Consider the following 18,026-nt stretch of genomic DNA (forward strand, 5'->3'; position numbering starts at 1 on the left):
TGACATGCTTCAACCAAGTCAGCGAGCCGGGGCAGGGTAACAAGTACCATCTTTTACAGTCTTATGGTATGACAAGGACGGGGTTCAAAACTCTGACCTTCCGCGGTCTGAAAGACTCTCTATCAACTAGAGCACTAAGGCCGTTCTGTGTGGTACAAAGAAATGACTTCATAAAGTTCACTTTCAACTCATCTGCTTTGGTGTGCATAATGCAAATCAATCAACACCATCAACCTGACAACCTAATCTTTTGATCTTATGACAAGTAAAGGTAACTGTGGATTTTTTTATTTTATCATCATCATCATCATCATCATCGGCAATATATATTGCGCATATTTAGACAGCACTCAGGGGCATGCTCAAAGTGCTATTATTATCCATGTCCCCGGATCATCGTGCACTCAAGAATCATTCTCAGCTCCCTAGGGAGTATACAACCGAAGCTTCCTGTAAGGCGCTAGAAGGCAAACAACCACGTTGCCATCTCAACCTACTGGGTACCCATTCAATGCTGGATAAAGAGAGGCACATTTGGAACAAAGTCACTTGCCTAAGGAGACGCCACATGTGTTACATGTGCTTCAGTGTGAGGCAGGACCGAAGCCCAAGAGACCCGTGAAGATTCCCAGATAGAATAGGTCTTTAGCAACCCATGCTTGCCGTAAAAGGTGACTATGCTGTCGTTAAAGCGACTAACAGGATCGGGTGGTCAGGCTCGCTGACTTGGTTGATGCATGTTATCGATCTCATTTGCGTGGATCGATGCTCATGATGTCATCACTGGATTGTCTGGTCCAGACTCGATTATGTACAGACCGCCGTCATATAGCTGAGTGGGGCGTTAAACAACAAACCAACCAACCGAAGCCCAATTAACTCTCAGGAGCCAAAGTGTCGAAACGTGGTCACCATTCCAAGGACTCTCCGTGACCGACGTCACCTGATTTGTGATCTGTACGCTGTGCAGGGGACCACATGCCACCACGGAAGACCATTCAATGAACCCAATCCAACTCTACAATTGTGTAAAAACCATCAGATGCCTCTTTAGGAAATCAAAAGGTTTACATAATAGGGTGAACAGCACAAATGCCTTTTCAATCTAACAGCCTGTTAATTCATCAGCAACGAGCAGTTCCTTAGTTCCTGTACCTCACTATTGACAACTTGCAAGGAACGCTGAACATGTCTTTTGATGATAGGACATACTGCGCTTATGGATGTAGGTCTTCCCACAAGAACATGTGAAAGTCTGTTTTTCATGAATAGCCTTCTTGTGGAAATATAGCCCTGGTCTGTCACTGAAAACTTTAGGACACACTGGACATGGGAATTTTTTCTTTTTCTGAGCAAGGCCGAGGTCAAGGAATGGGTTGAAAACTGCTGGGAAATTCTGAGGAGTAAACCCTCGCCCAACGACACCCAGTGCTGACAGAGAAATCTGGGATGTGCCATATTCATGATCATCTGAAAGAAACAAAAAAGTGGATGGAAAATCAGGCCATGTTGTGAAAGAGTGAACACAACTGTTGCATATCTCCTTAATTAACAACGAGTGAGTGAGTATGGTTTTATGCATGCACATGTGTGTGTATGTGTTTGTGTTTTTGTGTGTGTGTTGGTTTTTTTTGTCTGTGTTTGTGTGAATGAGTGTTTTTTGGAATAGTGGTGTTCCACCGAGACACCATACCGCATTTTAACAGGGACACCAACCTCAGACACTGTATACAGACGCTGAGCCGACCAGCCCTTGGTTTTTCCCCTTAACACAAGTGCCAGGCAGAGTATCAACAAGATCCATCTTTTAACACGTTTTGGAATGACACACTCAGGGGATCATGGATCATGGATCATGGATCATGGACCATCGACCTTTTGCTCTCCGGCAGACACGAGACAACAAAGGCAGTCAGCAGAAATAGGGATGAAAACCCTTTATTACACAAGACAAGGTGAAAAGCGTCCGTTCTGGGCGTATGAGATATTAAGAGTGAGTGAATATGGTTTTACGCCGCTTTTAGCAATATTCCAGCAATATCACGGCGGGGGACACCAGAAATGGGCTTCACACATTGTACCCATGTCGGGAATCGAAATGGGGTCTTCAGCGTGATGAGCGAACGCGTCAACCACTAGGCTACCCGACCGCCCCTGGGATATTGTGAGCTGAATGGTCTTGTCCACCACACAAAGGTTGAAGGGTGGACACATCTTTGACATTTGTGGGCACTTCACATTAATATCGAAATTCATATACGAACTATTAACCTGAATGCATAAAAAAAAGACAAACTACATTTCAATCTTGCATGTGTATTGCCTTAATCAGGTATTGCAGATTCACAAAATGAAAACAGAAAATAACTGTTCAGGGTAAGGACAAGAGATGACTGATTCCATTTTTCGCTGAATCATCAAAACTTGAGATACAAAATATACACTCACATTCCAGCTATCAAAAACATGACAGGAAGATTACAAGGTGAACACAGTTTGGATGCAGTCCTCTTCTGCTACATCCACACATTTACAACTACAGTAAACTACGGTTAGAACAAACTCAAATGGACCACTAATTTTAGTCTGTTATGTCCGTCGTTCGTTACACGCATTTCGACCGTGAGACATCTTTTATCAAGGGATGTGACATCATGTTACTCAATAAATAACAAAAGTATGCATTGTACAGAATATATCCACTTCAATCACTGTTACCATTGTTAATTGTGGGTGTTGAGGAAAGGTGTCAGTGCTTAAATCAAGAGAAAATCAATTGCTTCTATTTGTTCATTGACGCTCTGAACAGCCGTGCTTGGCTGCACATGTTTTGATAAGTAGAATGGTGACACGTGAGGATTAACAGTTTGTTAAACACTTCAAACATTATCGTTGACACACAGAACCACAAGGTGAGTTCACTATATCCATTACTTCGTTATGAGCATGTTCGTCATATCCATCAACTTTATATGATAAGATATATATGGCAAATGGCCTGGACCCAAAAAAATAGTTTGATATATCTGTAAGTTTGTTATAAGCATGTCCGTGATAAACATAGTTTACTGTATTGTTTACATGAAAACCAAGCATCAGCACCCCTGATTGGTTGAGGAGTTAAAAATGACACAGGTTTTATGATGGTGGTCCATGCTTCGCTTGTGGTTATAAGTTCGTCCACAAACACACGTGAATGTTACTTTTTCGTGAATGGACACCCTGTGGTAATACAAGCCCCCTTTGTCTTTGAACAGTTTACCACAGACAGGGCAAGGAAACAGATTGCTTGCGATTCTAGCTCCGTACTGATTGGCTGAAACATTCCTCATAGGGGCACAACTCTGTAGAGCATATCCACCTGATGAAAAATCTACTGACGGCAACGCAAGCAGGGAACGGTCATAATATTGCACATCTGAAACAAAAAGCCCATGTTGGAGACATAAGTAGAAAATGGTATCGGATTTGAACTTTGTTCAATCACTTCCTCGGGCTGTTGTATCTAAACATTGTATACACATGTAAAGAATAAGTTGATTATATCCCTATTCCTTAACTTAATACTGGCTTTTCCAGGGTGCTCTGATTAAATCTGTTGGTATTTCACAATGAGACGTCATCATGTAACGCGTTAATACTGGCCTTTCCAGGGTGCTCTGATTAAATATGTTGGTATTTCACAAAGAGAGGTCATCATGTAACGTGATACTGACACATTTGTAACTTCAAAGCTGTATCGATACAAATTTATAATTATCGATACTAAGAAAATAATTCTCTGGAAACTCATGCTTCTCTGATGAACAGGAATTGACAGAATTGAATCATGAAATTTTATGTGGCACAGTGACTTGCAATTAGCATGGAAGCTACATATATATTGAAGGCAGCCATGGCCAATCAATGTAAGTTCACAATTTCAACCTCAACACATCTGCTTATCTTCAGAAGCTACAGTTGGAAATGTGTGAAGGAGTGAGTGTTGATGCCATCAATATCAATGCGATCTGTTTATCTTTGAATTTTGCCACACACATCTTTGTTTGATAGCAGGAGTGTGTAATTTGGGTTTACAGTTAACAGTATTCCAGTTATACCAAAGCGTGTCAGCTTCATGTGGGAGTATTGCCCAAAGTGATGCAAGTCTCAGAAGTTCACCACTTTCATGAAACCCACGAGCACGGGTCTGGTGCTGACAAACCTAGAAACATAATAGGGGCGAACCGGAATTCAAATCCACAATCAGGCGAGCCTAAGGGACACAACTCTGCAGAGTGAACTGTGACCCCTTAGACTACTGGGTCACCTGTGCCCACGTTGAAAGCATGAGCAACAGTGAGGCATGATGACACAGCATGAGCAACAGTGAGGCATGATGACACAGCATGAGCAACAGTGAGGCATGATGACACAGCATGAGCAACAGTCCATGAGGCAGAATGACGATCAGTCTGATCTCACACGGAGACACTTTCTCGAGATAAGATTCAGGGCATCTAAGTTGTCCCAATATACCCACGGGTTCTCTCATACGTGAACTGCAACTATCACATAAATTTTGTTTATCTCACTTTCTTATGAATTTGAGAGAAAACACCAATAAGTTCTTCACATTAATTTTTGCTTCCACACCAAAGAAGTTTATATGTATTTGTGGTTTAATGCGTGTAAATAATCAAGTCCAGACAACCCATGCGGTTCAGGAATGACAAGAAGCGAGTGCAGTATGTGATACTATTGCAGACGTATCAAACAGGCAACCATTACCAAAAATAATCTTCAAACACCAACAAAAACTTTTGAAAAAATCATGTTTATTCAGAAGTGATTTCAACATCAAACTGTACTGAGTTAATACATGCACCAATTCTTGGCAGAAAAAAACAACTTTAACTGGCTTTCATTAACTTTTGAAACCAGAGTGCTGTCAAGTAGTCCTCAACAAATGTATTCATCTAATACCATAAATAGAATGGTACAACACTCATCTTCCCGAGGCTAGTTTAACTGACTTTTAAAGTGCAGTTTCCACGCTTGCCGAACTAGGCTGGTATTATGTGCAAAGCAGCATAAGACAATTTTAAGAAAGCTTCCTTTATACCAGCAATATTCCAGTTATAAGATAGCAGCCAGTAAATATTCAAGTCTGGACCAGACAATTCAGTAAACGATATCATGCGTAACGACCCACGCCATCAGGGTCCAGTAAGTCGCATGGACCAATTGTAACCCAGAAACCCGACCATTTCATATTCAGTGGAAGGGTGAATAATTTGTTCCACAAATGCAAAACCCTGCATTGAACATGCCAGACATGAAAACGATTGTTCATCTAACAAAGATTCCAGCCCCAAAGAATATTAAACTGTCCGTTATGGGTGAGTGAGTTGGGTTAAACGCCGCTTTTAACATTATTCCAGTTATATCACGGCGTGTTAGCTTAATGTTGGAGGAAAGCCCGAAGTGATGCAGGTCTCAGACGTTTACCACTTCGGTGAAACCCACGAGCACGAGAATGGTGCTGACAAACCTAGAAACATAATCGGGGCGAATCGGGATTCGAACCCACAATCATATGTTTCTGGCATGCCCAAGGGACGCAACTCTACACAGCAAATCGCGGCGCCTTAGACGACTGGGCCACCCGTGCCCCCGGTCCCTTATAACAGGTATTCTCATTGTATAATGAAACAAAAATAACCATAGGGAATAACTGAAGAAATTCAACACAAAACTGCTTGTTATGCAAAATATGACAAAACTATATCAATGTTGATTGTTCATTGATCAGTATTGTACCGAAACAAGGAGGGCAAAAGGAAGAGTTCAAGTTGTAACTGGGGTCAATCACAAGCCAGACATTTTGAACATTATATTCAATGAATTCAAGTCCGATGATACAGGGCGACAAGATGAGTCTCTACTTTACACCTCACAGCCTGATAGGCCATACGCCTACCCATGGGGTGAGTCATGGGTTGACTTTTAAAAGTAACACAAATGAAGTGATTGCATTGCCAGGACTGGTAACTGCTCAGACTGGCCTTGCCTTGCCTATCAGTGAACAAAATGCAAAATACCATTGCACAAAACTACTGGTTTCAGGAAAGACTAGATTAATAGGTCAACACAGACTGGTTGGTAGCACTATCTGCTGAAAGCCAGGCAGAGCTCCAGATAAGCTGCGTATCTGCGTAAAATACGCATCAGAAATGCAGAAATATGCAGTAAAATAAAATCCAAGCGTATCAAATACGCAACAAACATTACAGATACACTACAAAAATAAAACGTGTGTATCATCAAAATATTGTGAAGTAACCCTGCGTATTCAATTAGCAAATCAGCAACTTATTTTGAAATTATAAACAGGCATTCCGTCAACCTTGCCAAACTCCACGATGACAGTTACATCATGATCATTTGCCATCACACTTTCTTGTGGAAGTATCGTGGTATTTTTGAGTCCTATAAAGCTCTCGAACCCACACGACACCAGTTTGCAGGGACTAGATGAATAGTGTTTTTAGATATTTAACTTAAATACCCACATGTGTAAAAACTAGTGGGTAACAGAAATTTGAATACCCAGATAGAATTACTGATACCCAATGATTTTAAAATGCATGGGTAAAATACCCACAACACCAAAAGCTTATCTGGAGCTCTGCCAGGTCACAGTGAACATGGGGAATTCCACATAAAAGTGGCGCAGATATAGAGGATATTATATGAGTGTTCATGTCATCCCATTACGACATGAGTGTCAAAATACCGGAATTAAGGCACGAGTGTCATAAACATAGGTCAACATGAACACGAATATAATGTTCTATTTATTACCGTAGATACATACAGAGGTGAATTTTAGTATAACAACAGCAAGTGGAACCACAATTTGTCAAATGACGTCAACAATCTTCAACTAAGACGTTGTTTCTAGTGTGGCGTCATTCTGACCTCACGTCACAATAAGATTCAAATGGCGTCAACAATGCCGCCCAGGATGACGGAAACAATACAGTGTTGTCTCGTGACATGATACGACCCTAGGGCCCATATGACTTTTATGAACCCCGATATGTTTGCCCTCGTAGGTAATAATAAGTGTTATTATAAACCTAAGACTCATTATGTACTGATATGTGACGAGGGTGTATCGTACACCATAATAAAAATGGGTCATCTCTTGTCACACTTCTGAAAATCCACAACACCACAACCTTTCTCAAGCAGACCTACATATTGCTCCGATTGTTCACTCTTTTAAACATTATTTCGGTCCAAACAAATGTTCCCCAAATTGTGTTATTTCTTCTTTCTGAAACAACATAAACTGAACGCAAACTTTCTGATGCGAACCAAGGCTTCGTTTGTGGTGGTAGGTCCTTCCACAGACACATTTGAATGTCACCTTCTCGTGAATCGCCAGCCTATGATATCGCAGTCCCTTTCTATCACAGAATGATTTCTCACACTCTAAACAGGAAAATGCTTTGACAGACGGACTTTTAGCACCCGTCATGGGGGGTAACTTATCCGCCCTGGCCATTTCCGCAAACCAAGCTTGACCAGAATCAGAACTCCCAACATGATAACCTGAAAACAACAAAAATCCTAGATCAGCATGATCAACTACCCAGGGTCTAACAATTGAGTTTGCACCACTTGCTAGGACTTGCTTCATTTTTCTGCATGACCTGTCATTGCTCAAATAGACAGTATGGCAACCATGACAAAGGGCGCAGGATTTGTGCGTCCAGTACTCACAAATTTTGAAATTTGACACAGAAAGAGAATATACTGCGTCCCAAGGGACACACAATAATATTCATTGTACCTACAGCGCATCAAGAGCAGTAATGAGTGTCTGTCATGTCATCCATCAATCATGACCACTGTCCACATGATTACCGATTCATTCCAGGCTCTAAAGTAATTATCAAAATGTACAGTACACTACACCATTTCATTACATGCCCCCCAGCCCCAACCCCTTAAAATTAATGGGGGGTCCCCTGGATCCCACTGTTGTCTGTGAAGGTAAAACCCTGAAGTGTGGTCTGTTCCTTCACATTCATCAAGTTCTACTATACTACTGTTAACCTTCACAATATCACATGATATGTTCAGTCTGCAAGCCTTCAGACAACACTCAATAACCTTCTCTCAATGACACCAAACGCTTGACAACCATTACCTCGCTCACAGGTGGTGAGGTGATATATATGCCGATATACAAGCGATAGAAACTAGCAGTTTTAGTTCACTAATCCTTATAATGATAACACATAGCAAAACCCTTAAAATGGCAAATTTCTACTAGTCCTTATGATACCTTACTATTGGGCAGTTTGGCAAGGACTATAGGACCAGTGCCTATTTCTAATGCTATATACCCAGCTGATATGCAATCCTAAGACATGTCTCACTCAGCATCACATTGCTCCTGCGAAAACTGCTTAACATAAACACCGCAGAAATTCTGATGGTATTTCAAACTCCTTTTGTGAGCATATGTCCTGCCACATACACAAGAAAATGTCTGTCTGACTTGGCAGTGATGCTCCTGCAGTGCTGAAACACTATAGAACGTTCTCCCACACTTCTGGCAACAGAAGGACTTGGCAGGAATGCAGCCCGGTACATGAAAGTTGCCTATTGTAGACACATTCATGTCTTCATTCACTGACGCTGTTAATCTCCTCCAGTAGGGTGGAGCACCATCATGACCTGAAACCAAGGTAAAGGCTGATGAGAAGTCTCCCATGTTCAAACAAGTACTTGTTTCTTGGTTCGTTGTTTAACACAGCACACGGCAATATTGCAGCAATATCACAGCGGCCTGGACAACCTGTGACGGACATCGTGGACAAGGATCCACGTCTTTGGGGGACAATGCCACGCCAACCCCGTCAAAGGTAAAACGGTGGGACCATTAAAACACATCTGTGACGTCATTCAATTCTTTGAACCCTCTATATTTTTCAGGAATGGATAGTTGGTTGTGTTCTCTTCCACAGTTGCATGGGCTTCGTCATGAATCGATCCTTACAATGTATATTACACGGCTCTTCAGAATGTTGTCAAAGAGGAGGAGTAGGGATGTTTTAAATAGGGCAAGATCCCCACAACTCAGACATAGCCCTCCACCGAATCCCTCAGCGGTTCGCAGTAATGTCTGGCACCTCCTATTCAATAAGAACGTCTCCATTACCCTGCACAATCAGTACTGATGTTTTGTGTACAGGTGAGGTGAAATGGGGTTTAACGTCGCATCCAAGATTATTGCACTTGTATAGCGACGTGCATGTACGTGTGTGTTTGTGTGGCTGCTTGTACTAGTCCGGACTGATGCCGATTTATAGTGCTAGCACACTGAGATACCATGCCAAAGTTGAACATGAATACCCCACTCAGACATAGTATACCGACTCCGAGCCGACCAGTCCTTGTTTTAGCCCCTTTAATGCCGATCGCCAGACAGGGTAACAACAAGTACCATCTTTTAACGTCTTTTGGTATGACGCGGCAGGGGATCGAACCCCAGACCTTCCGCTCTCCGGGCGGACGCTCTACCACTAGACCACGGGGGCGGTTGTTTTGTGTACAGAGCATTTTCTACTTTTACATTTCTGCATAAGTCTTTACTATTAATGGTTTAACCCACTGGAATACCTTTCAGAAATTGACCGCCTGAACTCGACATCAGTTTGTCTCCTGAATTAACAAAATTGTCATCATGGACAGTAAGTAACGGATAAATGTAGACTTGTTCCCATACAAGAACGACCAGGTCAAAAATGAAAAGAGTTAAGACCATGTGGCAATCACAGACTCCACCATTTGAATCATACATTTCCATACTCTCATCTGAAGTTGAACAAGTAACACCAATAGATCCAGCGTGCGCGAGCAACTTACGACGCTTTGAACATTATTACAGTTATGTCACACCTGGTCAGCTTGAAGTGGGAGGAAAACTCCCAAGCGATGCAGGTATCAGGTATTAACCCATAAACCCACATGCAAAGGGTATGGTGCTGACAGAACAAGAAACATGATCCAGTCAAATCTCAACCCACAACCTACGACAATGATAGATGTCTGGCGTGCCTAAGGTAGGCAACTCTGCACAGTGAACTGTGGCATCTGAGACATCTGAGACAAGTGGGCCACTCTTGCCTCATTCAATCCAGATCTCCGAGGGTGTCAGCATTACTAGGATGCTCAAGAAACTACAAAGCTCGAACAGCCTGATAACAAAATAAGGCGAGGTGAAATGGGGTTTAACGTCACGTCTAAGATTATTGCACTCATATAGCGATGTGCAGGCATGTTTGTGAGTGTGAGTCGGCCCACCTTGTTTTAGCCCCTTTATGCTGAGCGCCAGGCAGGGTAACAAGTAAAATTTTTTGGTATGATGTGGCCGGGATCGAACCCCCGACCTTCCGCTCTCCGGTAGGACACTCTACTACCCCTAAGGCGTTGATAACTATATAATTATAAACCTACCTAGACTCTGCAAAATGCGTAATTGTCACGGCCATAACAACCATAGTCACTACCATTTATGCATACAAGATGACATTAATCTTTTACACGAGTGTCATCAACTCCACGTTGAAGTCTTTTCTTATGGAGGTCAAAATGTGTTAGAATACCAACACTGAAATGTGATCGTTAGCGTGCGTCTATTCTACTGATGGTACCACAAGGTGAATGTATGATTGAAAGCCTTCCTTCCCACACAGAAATATGGCCAGGGTTTAACACTCATGCAAATTGATAATGGATACAACTTACATTGCGAATCCCATGGGAAGAAAAAAAGCGTGGCTTTTTTAAGTATCAAATTTATAAAAATCGAAAATGGTACGTTACACATAACTGACATTTTTAATGTTTGTAAGAAATACACTCAGGGTGTCAATGGTTGATTTTCTTCAAACTAACACTGAAAAATCATTAAAAATCGGCTCTTGGCTTCTGAATATGTGCAACCACAGCATTCCAGAGTAAGTGTCTTTGGCAGCCAATTTGGGAGAGAAAAAAATGACATTGCTCAAACTTGTTTTGTTTCAAAGTTATTTTTCGTAATTTGTAACAATGTTTTTACTGTCATTTGCTGTAGAATTGGGGCCGAACATCCTCCTATCAGCAGGTCGAGATGAAATCGCTGGATACACAAGTCACCAACCCAGGGATCATGACTTGACCCTCAGTATGTACTGGTGAGAGTCTCCAGGACTGGATGTGAGTAGATTCGTGAATGTTTCATACGGTACCATTGAAAGATGATCATCAGAGTTGGTCACTTCCTGTTGACTGTCCGATATGAACAGGACAGAACTTCTGATGGTACCACAAGCTGCGCTTGTGATTGTAAACCTTTCCACAGACACAGGAGTAGGTCAGTTTGCTATGGATGGCCAGTTTATGCTGGTACAAACTTGTGTTGCTACCAAACACTTTGTCACACTCGGGGCAAGGAAACGATTTCTTAGGTTTGTCGCCGGTCAGATGTTTCATATAAATGTTTTCGATGTTAGAAACAGTCATTGCGTCATACATTGATGGCGTTAAGCTCCAATATGGTTGCGAACTTCTAGGGGCTTTACGATTATCTGAAAGTAACAAAAAGGCTAATCAGAAATGTTTTTTAATTTCGAATTTGACAATTTTAAATTTTAAAATGCTTTACAATCTGGTTCAAGAATGAAAAAAGAAAGAAAAAGGATTCTGTACACAGTAATGTTGTTTTGCAATATGCTCCTTTTTCGCCAACCATACACGTTTGTTTAGTATCATTCGATTCATTCTCTTCAGGCAGTTCAGACAAGAAACTGTCAGTGGCTGATCTCAAGTCTTTGCTGAGACTTCATTCGCTAACCCTTTCAGTTTTCAAATGTCTCCACTGTATCTGCTGGACAGACAAAAAGACCCCATTCAAACACTTCGGTTTATAATGTTTATTTCAGAGTCAATATGGTATCAAAGATAGAGCAAATATTATGGACACTTTGATTGACAATACAACACACTGAGATACTCAAAACACGCCGTCACACAGTATTGTTTGTGTGCACAACGACGAGTCACTGGATTGTGTGCACAACGACGAGTCACTGGATTGTGTGCACGATGATGAATCACTGGTTTGTGTGCTCAATGAATAGTTGGTTTGTACACACCTTTAATCACTGGTCTGTGTGCGCACAATTGGTTACAGATTTGTGTGCACAATGACGAGTCACTGATTTGTGTGCACAATGACGAGTCACTGGATTGTGTGCACGATGATGAATCACTGGTTTGTGTGCTCAAGGAATAGCTGGTTTGTACACACCTTTAATCACTGGTCTGTGTGCACACAATTGGTCATGGGTTCGCGTGCACAACACTTCCCTATTTTTGGTGCACAATTGGTTACTAGTTTGCGTACACAACCGGACACTTAGTTTTAAGTAATTATTAGGTTCTTGGATTTTCCCCGAGGTCTGTAGACGGAAGAAGTGATGACGACAACCACAAAGCCATACCATGTATACTGGAAAAAAACTCCATAAATATCAGTTGTACCAATGAGGGTAGTCCACTCCACTCCACTACCAGCAGATCATGATAATGTATTCATGACAAGCCACAGGCTTACACTGCACAAATATCTGACTTTCGTTAAAACACCAAATGGATCGATCTTACTTCCATTTGCAAGGACTTGAATGAAAAAAACACAAAAGGCATGAATGAGGTGGGTGAGGTGAAATGGGGTTTAACATCGCGTCCAACATTATTCCACTTATATAGCGATGTGCATGTATGTCTGTGTGTATGTGTGTGTGTGTGTGTGTGTGGCTGCTTGTACTAGTCCGGACTGATGCCGATTTATAGCGCTAGCTCACTGAGATACCATGCCGCAGTTTATTCCCAGACACACTATACTGACTCCAAGCCGACCAGTCCTTGTTTTAGCCCCTTAATGCGGAGCGCCAGACAGGGTAACAACAAGTACCATCTTTTAACGTCTTTTGGTATGACGCGGCCGGGGATCGAACCCCGGACCTTCCGCTCTCCGGGTGGACGCTCTACCTCTAGACCACGGAGGCGGTCAAAGGCATGAATGCTGCGTCCAGTAAGACCAGTCATGATTTACATTTGTTGCCCTCCGGGCATCTGTTCAATAAACGGATTACACGTTTTTTGATGGTACCACATGCTCCGTTTATGGGAGTAAGTTTTCCCGCAGACACAAGTAAAGGTTAGACCGTCGTGAATGGACGATTTATGCTGATACAAACTCCTCTTGTTTCCAAAAACTTTATCACATAGTGGGCAGGAAAATAGTTTTCTAGACTCGTCAAACCTCATGAAACTCGAAATTGAGCCATCGAAATTATTTGTGTTCATCGAAACAAACATTGGTCCCCCGAGTTGGTGATTTAAGCCTGAACCATGAACACCTGAAAGTAACAAAAATTCCCAATGAATAATGTTTCAAATTAATTTTGATCTGTTTCACCTTCAACCAATATCAACATACAGCAATAAGTTCAAGGAAAGAATTGAAATAAGAGAGAGTGAGCAAGTAAGGTCGTATCAATATTTCAGCAATATCACTGCGGGTGACACCAGAAAAGGGCTTCACCCATTGTACCTATGTGAGGAACCTGGGACTTCGGAGTGACCAGTGAATGCCTAAAGCAATAGGGTACCACCCACGCCCCCTCCCCCTCCCCCAAAAGAAAAGAAAGAAGAACATCTTTCAGGTTATGCCAACAAAGAACAAACAACTGATCCCTGATACATCATCTACCTATCAGCTGTCCCGCCAAGATTCCGGGTCGTAAGTCTTCAGCAACCAATGCTCGTCGTAATAGGCAATTAAAGGGATCGGGAGGTCAGCCTCGCTTACTTGTTAGACGCATGTCCCTGTATCTCAACTGCGCAGGGTAGAATAGGTCTTCAGCAACCCATGCTTGCCGTAAAAGGTGACTATGCTTGTTGTAAAAGGCGACTAACGGGATCGGGTGGTCAGGCTCGCTGACTTGGTTGATGCATGTCATCGATCCAAATTGTGTGGATCGATGCTCATGATATCAATCACTGAATTGTATGGTCTAGATTCAATTACTTACAGACCGCCATCATATAGCTGGAATATTGCTGAGTGCGGCGTTAAACAACAAACAAACAAACCTATCAGTGATGGAACTACTTTGAAAGTGAACAGGGCAGTGTCATCAATCAATGTCTTTTCAACATAGTTCAAAAGAAGGGAGAAAGTCCTGTTACTGACCATCTACACAAAGAAAACCAGGCCATTACACCAACAAACCATTGGAACTGTTCCAGAGGAACATGATCTTTAAACAGTATTCTCATCAAACAGTCTCCTTACTTGCATCACATCACATTTTCCTTGTCACCAAGTCATTTTATCTTGTTCAATCTATCCCCTTGTCAACCTAATCAAGGGGAGATCAAATGAGCTCCCAAAATCCCAGGTAGAAATAAAGGTGACAAACGTTTCATGACAATGACAACAACAACAACAACAACAACAACAACAGAACGTCCATGCCTTCTTAAGAAAACACTTGAATGCAAACTTTCAGGTCCTCCAAACAGTCTGGTGGTGTTCGACGTTCTGTAGACCTACCCCCGGCAATACTTTTTCTCTTTGGCAATACTGCATGCACTGTGACGATGCATGCATGGATTATGCTTCAACACATGAAGATGACAGTCTACTCCGCTAAAGGTGCAGACATTGAACAGATCTTGCCCTTTGTATCACACATCAGTTATTTGGATGTGCTACAATTAAAAACCGAGATCACAATGGCAGGGTTCACTCTAGGAATTTTATAAAACGGGCCCATTATATGAAAGTTTTAAATATTCCAGAGGTACGCCCACACAGCACAATGTAAAAATGCCCCATTGTATTTGAAAATGTGGGGCTTTTTTAAAAATTTAGAGCCCATCCCTAGAATTCTCCCTGCAACGGCACAATCACAGGATAGTCTTGAACCTCTTACTGCTGTAACACGGACAGCATATGCACCTTGCATCTCTTCTGATGACGAGACATGTTGGTTTCATAGCTGTACGTCTTGCCACAAACACAGTGCAGTGTCATGTTCTCGTGAATCGCCTTCACATGATACTGTAACCCTAACTTCCTATTGAACACTTTGTCGCACTGTGAGCAAGGAAACGAGAGTTTGGGGGTGACCAAGCCGTCTCCAGAAGCCCCTTGTCTATAAACACTAGGAACAAACATGCCTTCCGTTGGGATCGCCACCAACGGGTGCAAACCTGGTCCTGCAACGCCTGACCTTGACCAGTTCATAGCTCCTGAAAGTAACAGAAAATGCTGGAATGAATCCTCAGAGACAGAACACCAGACGCATACAAAGAAACCTCTTCTAGAACAGCGTGGATCGTCTGAAAGTGACCTTTCAGTGCACATGACATTTCACTCCAGCTAAACACTTGCGTTAATCTCACTACATCGTGGATCGTCTGAAAGTGACCTTTCAGTGCACATGACATTTCACTCCAGATAAACACTTGCGTTAATCTCACTACATCGTGGATCGTCTGAAAGTGACCTTTCAGTGCACATGACATTTCACTCCAGCTAAACACTTGCGTTAATCTCACTACATCGTGGATCGTCTGAAAGTGACCTTTTAGTGCACATGACATTTCACTCCAGCTAAACACTTGCGTTAATCTCACTACATCGTGTTGTAAAGAAGGATGTCCAATCAGGGATACTGATTCTTTGGACTTTATACTCCGAGCTTACTTCCACTGGGTGCTTATAAACTGATTTGTTGGTTGTGGATTGATAGTCTGAATATGTGACAGTCGATGTTCACGAGTACAGATGTTTCAAGTATATATCGCTCACTCCATGGATGTTAAAAAAATGACACCTAAAGGTTCAAAATGCACAGAGACACAAATTCAGGAAAATGAAGTCTCACTGCACAATATAGTCCTAATATTCAAATTCAGGGTCGATTTCAGCCAATCACATGTCAGTCTCAGAATTCATACCTTTCTTATTTCTCTCCCTTTGTCAAATACACACTACAAGTCTTTTGATGGTAGGCCATGCTACGCCTGTGGTTATATACCCGACCACACGTACAAGTGAATGTAAGCCGTTCATGAATAGCCTTCTTATGATAAATCATACTGCTGCGATCACAGAACATTTTGTCACATTCGGGGCACTGAACTGTTTTAGGTCTAGTATCTCGTGGTCTTGAATACAAAAGATTCAAAGAAAAGGGCATTTGGCCAAACAGATGTGGACTTGTGCTTGAGCTTCCAAAGCCATCAGAACCTGCAAGCAAGAAAAGGCCCAAGTCAGTTTTACCTCAAAGGGACTGAAAACAAAACTCTGGGCTCGAACACTCGATGTTTCTTCAACAGCTGCCCATAACACAAACAAAGTTCATAGCCTGATTCTCTAAACAAATTACCCTTGCAATATCTAGATGTGTTGCTTCTGGGGATGAAACGGAAATGCCACAAACATTCATCCGACCAGTGAATAGTAACTAGAAACTACCGAGTCTTGTCAGTTCACATCGGTAAAGTCTAGACAGTGAACTCCAACCTAGACATTAAACATTAGACTAGTCTGAGAAACGAAAGTATTTCAATGAATAAAGTTGTTAAATTACCTAAATAAAAAATGATAAAAAGAAGCCAAGAGACTTGCCAACGATCATAAGCTTGCATGGGCTGTATTGGATATATTTGTCTCAGGGTCTGCATGACAGACTAAGTAAACATCGGGAGTGTCAAGACAGAACAACCCCGTGAGCCAGACAGTGTACACATTTGTGTCTATGAGCAGCCATCGTTAGTCATTCCCAACCTGCAGCTCAATTCGGATTAGTGGTTTATGCAAAGTAACTACAATTGGGGATAAAACAAAAAATACACTCTCTAGTTTCACAAGTCTCACACTAACAGATGGGTCATGTGTATCCCCTCTTGTGTCCAGCCAGTGGACTACCCGTAGTAGTGTCAAGGTGGATCACAGTCTACAGCACAAAGCATTTCAGTTCATATTGAGTAAATACTGACTCAGTATTCACAACAGTGCATGTGAAATCTACCGCATGTCATAAAAAGATTGGTTTTACACTGTTTCCAAGTAGGGATTCAAACCCAGACAAAATCGATCCCCAATTTCATCACCTTAAAGTTAATTGCTTGAGTCATCAGTTAAATCCTGCCCCAATTTCACCACCTTAAAGTTAACTGCTTGAGTCGTCAGTTAAATCCTGCGTATCAAACTGAACATAACTTTACCCAACTACAGACACTGTTTTCACATCAAGAGACATTGTCCCTTTTCATCAGAGATCATCTCTTATAAATCTGCATGACTTTTTAATTAACACTGTACATCAGTCCTTCCTGTTCTGGATTTTGACAAGATCTGATCTGGAAATATCGTCACTCAACATCAATAAAAGCAATCCCTTCACTTCCATCTCGCATACTCCAACAGGATTTAGTATGATAAGTTTCCATATGCCACACACAAAGCAGATACACAATTCTAAATACCCATAATATCCATACAGGGATCATTCTAGGGTGGGGTCTTCTGCTTTTTAGCCCCTTAATTCGAAAAAAGGCCCACATTTTCAAAAACAGTAACCATTTTAGTGAGTGAGTGAGTGAGTGAGTATGGTTTTATGCCGCTTTTAGCAATATTCCAGCAATATCACGGCGGGGGACACCAGAAATGGGCTTCACACATTGTGCCCATGTCGGGAATCGAACCCGGGTCTTCGGCGTGACGAGCGAACACTTTAACCACTAGGCTACCCGACTGCCCCACCATTTTAGTGTGGTGAGTGAGGTTTTATTCTGCTTTTAGCAATATTCCAGCAATATCACAGCGGGTGGGGCATATCAACATTATGCTGTATGGGGCGTACCTCCGGAATATTTGAAATTTTCACATGTAAGAAAATTCC

The 18,026-nt window shown here is 42.0% G+C and overlaps 1 protein-coding gene across 29 annotated transcripts in view; it reads right to left on the minus strand.

The window, feature by feature from the left end:
* Positions 1–18,026, minus strand: part of LOC124129300 (zinc finger protein 8-like) — a 92,935-nt gene that overhangs the window by 67,806 nt on the left and 7,103 nt on the right. Inside the window, exon 2 of one of the 29 annotated variants that reach the window (XM_046492951.2) lies at positions 1,156–1,470. The exons of 20 other annotated variants lie outside the window; for them this stretch is intronic. In XM_046492951.2, coding sequence (XP_046348907.2) covers positions 1,160–1,470 — 311 coding nt within the window. In that variant the 3' untranslated portion in view covers positions 1,156–1,159. 8 more of the 29 variants (XM_046492944.2, XM_046492933.2, XM_046492926.2 and 5 more) reach the window with 8 other exon arrangements.

Source organism: Haliotis rufescens, unplaced genomic scaffold (assembly GCF_023055435.1).
Source record: "Haliotis rufescens isolate VD_foot unplaced genomic scaffold, xgHalRufe1.0.p SCAF_9, whole genome shotgun sequence".
Taxonomy (NCBI): Eukaryota; Metazoa; Mollusca; class Gastropoda; order Lepetellida; family Haliotidae; genus Haliotis; species Haliotis rufescens.